Consider the following 1,964-nt stretch of genomic DNA (forward strand, 5'->3'; position numbering starts at 1 on the left):
GCCAAGCCCAAGGCTAGCCCACACCACGCCACCTTTGTCTGAGGCTGCCGCCCACCGGCCCATCCCTGCGGACCCTGCACCCAGGCTGCTGGCCGGGACACACGAGTGGAGAGCAGTGGTCTTGAGGGAGGGCAGCTGAGCCCCCCTCGAGGGCCTCAGACAGGCCAGGTCAGCCGCCCCCGGGGGCCTGGCCTCAGACGCCCGCCAGGGCTGGCTCAGAGGGCTGGTGGTCCTGCCCCTGCTGCTTGGTGCCCAGCCTTCCCGCAATAAAGTGTCAGAGCGGACCCGACTGTTGGCCTCGTGCTGGGTCCTGGGGCATGGGCCCTCCTCCAGGGAGCCGTGGCCCCCGTGGCCCCAGGCACGTCGTGGGGGACCAGCTCAGGGGGGCTGGATCAGAGGCAGGCAGGGAAACAAGGTTGACCTAAGGGGGCGTGGGGCCCAGCGTGTGGGCAGCCGGCTGAGGTCCTGCCCTGTCCAGGACCACTTGTCGTCTGGCAGGGCCAGAAGAGTGGTCTGGCAGGGCCAGTCTGTGCAGTGACCATGTCGGGGGAGCCCTGCCTGCCTAAGAAGGCCTGGGAAAGGGTGGCAGCCTGTGCAAAGGCCCTGAGGCCGGGGTCCGGAGGGGACAGGGGTGGCAGCCAGGCCAGGGGGCAGGGCGTGGGGTGGAGGGAGGCAGAGATGGTGCCACAGGCCCAGGTCCTGGGCGGACGGAGCCTGTGCAGAGCGCCCTGCCCACAGAGACGTGCTCCAGGCTTGCAGAAGGGCCCTAAGCCTCAGCGCCCCCGGGGCCGCGCCCTGAGCTGGGCCCGAGGGTGCCCACATGGAAGAGGGCCGGTGCCTACCGCCTCCAAGCTGGGTGCCCCCCATTTCTGCACTCCCTCTCTCTGCCCAGAGGGCAAACGGGGGCCCAGAGGGCGATTTGGAGTGCCCAGCGAGGTGGCTGCAGCACCAGGCCAATCCCCCCAGACCAGCCCTTCCCTTCGCCCTGTGTCGGCAGCTGAGCCAGCTCACAGGGATCAGGGCCCCCTGGCCTCCGTGACCCCCTCAAACTGCTGAAGAGGGTCCCCGAGCAGCTCTGCCTGCGGCTGCAGTCACAAACCACAGGCCGGCTGGGGTGACGACTCCATGTCTGGGGGGCAACACCCCGTCCCCGTTCATGGGTCAGGGAGTGAAGTGCCCCCAGACCAGGGCAGGGCCCCAAGCCGGGTCTCAGTGGGCCCGGGTGCCTGGCCAGGGGCTGGGGATGGAAGAGGCGGGACGGCACGGGTGGTCCTGGTCCTGGTCCTGGGCTTCCTGAGGCAGCGCCCCTGTGGGTCCAGGAGCTGTTGGGGCAGGGGGCTGGGGGCAGGCCTCCTCCCTGCTCCCCTCGCATGGGAGGCCCCAGCCCAGGCTCGCCCTGGGAGGGGACAGACAGAAGTGCTGTGGAGGACAGCGGCGGAAGTCCCTGTCCGGGGCCTTGTCCTCAACTCCCACCCCAGTGCGCACACGCTCCTCTGCGCCGGGCCTCCTGCTGGCCATGGGGCTGCGCCAAAGGGCCCAGCACGTACAGCTGCTCTGGTTAGTACAGCTCATAAGTACACAGCGGCCAGCCCTCTGGCTGGGTGGGGACCGGAAGCTGGGACTGGGGGGTCCAGGCCCCTTCCTTCCACGTCATCCTGGAAGACTTCCTGGAGGAGGCGTCTATGCTGCACCTGCAGGACGCGGTCAGGGCTAGGAGGAGCATGGCGGAGGCGAGAGGGGACCGCCGGCCCGGGCAGCGTGAGCTGGGCGGCAGATATGGCGGACGTGCGGACCTCCCGGCACGGGAGGCAGCCAGGGTTAATCATTTGCCGGCAGCCTTGACCCTCACCCTGCTCCCGCGTCCCGCTGCTCCTCACGCCAGCCCAGGAGGAGCCATGGGGTGCTGGGCCCGGGTCGCCAGCCCCTGCCCCCCGCCTGGGCTGGCCCTGCTGCTGCCGCTGCCG

At 70.1% G+C, this 1,964-nt stretch overlaps 1 protein-coding gene across 1 annotated transcript in view; it reads left to right on the forward strand.

The window, feature by feature from the left end:
• Positions 1-1,593: 1,593 nt before the first annotated feature.
• The window catches only part of HGFAC (HGF activator), an 8,103-nt gene continuing 7,732 nt past the window's right edge, over positions 1,594-1,964 (forward strand). Inside the window, exon 1 of the mRNA XM_010848125.1 lies at positions 1,594-1,953. Within this exon, the coding sequence (XP_010846427.1) occupies positions 1,683-1,953 (271 nt within the window). The 5' untranslated portion in view covers positions 1,594-1,682. The remainder of the gene's footprint in view (positions 1,954-1,964) is intronic.

Source organism: Bison bison, unplaced genomic scaffold (genome assembly GCF_000754665.1).
Source record: "Bison bison bison isolate TAMUID 2011002044 unplaced genomic scaffold, Bison_UMD1.0 scf7180017849866, whole genome shotgun sequence".
NCBI classification, from domain to species: Eukaryota; Metazoa; Chordata; class Mammalia; order Artiodactyla; family Bovidae; genus Bison; species Bison bison.